The sequence below is a fragment of the Buceros rhinoceros genome, unplaced genomic scaffold (assembly GCF_000710305.1).
Source record: "Buceros rhinoceros silvestris isolate BGI_N320 unplaced genomic scaffold, ASM71030v1 scaffold19628, whole genome shotgun sequence".
Taxonomy (NCBI): Eukaryota; Metazoa; Chordata; class Aves; order Bucerotiformes; family Bucerotidae; genus Buceros; species Buceros rhinoceros.
The window spans coordinates 13,465-13,708 of record NW_010427652.1 but is presented as its reverse complement, the minus strand read 5'-3'; the positions used below and the strand labels follow the sequence as shown (position 1 = coordinate 13,708).

General features: G+C 66.4%; 1 protein-coding gene across 1 annotated transcript in view; it reads left to right on the top strand.

The window, feature by feature from the left end:
* Positions 1–244, top strand: part of LOC104498602 (chromosome unknown open reading frame, human C6orf132) — a gene marked incomplete at its 5' end in the record, with an annotated part of 9,297 nt that overhangs the window by 5,076 nt on the left and 3,977 nt on the right. Inside the window, one exon of the mRNA XM_010142002.1 lies at positions 1–237. This exon is cut by the window's left edge and continues 1 nt beyond it. Coding sequence (XP_010140304.1) covers positions 1–237 — 237 coding nt within the window. The remainder of the gene's footprint in view (positions 238–244) is intronic.

Genomic DNA, 244 nt, shown 5'->3' with positions numbered 1-244 from the left:
AATGGAAACTGCCGAATGTACAGCTCGGTGGGGGACCTGCGCCCACAGGCTCTCGAGGGGGATGACCTGGATGAAGACATCCCTCCACCACCATCAGTGCCCCCCCCACCTCCTCCAACAGCACCGGCACCTGCACCACCACCTCCAGCCTTGCTGGTCCCTCCACCACCCGAAGTGCTGCCTCCGCCGCCACCACCTGAGATGGTGCCACCACCTCCCGCCGTGCCACCTCCACCACCTCCCG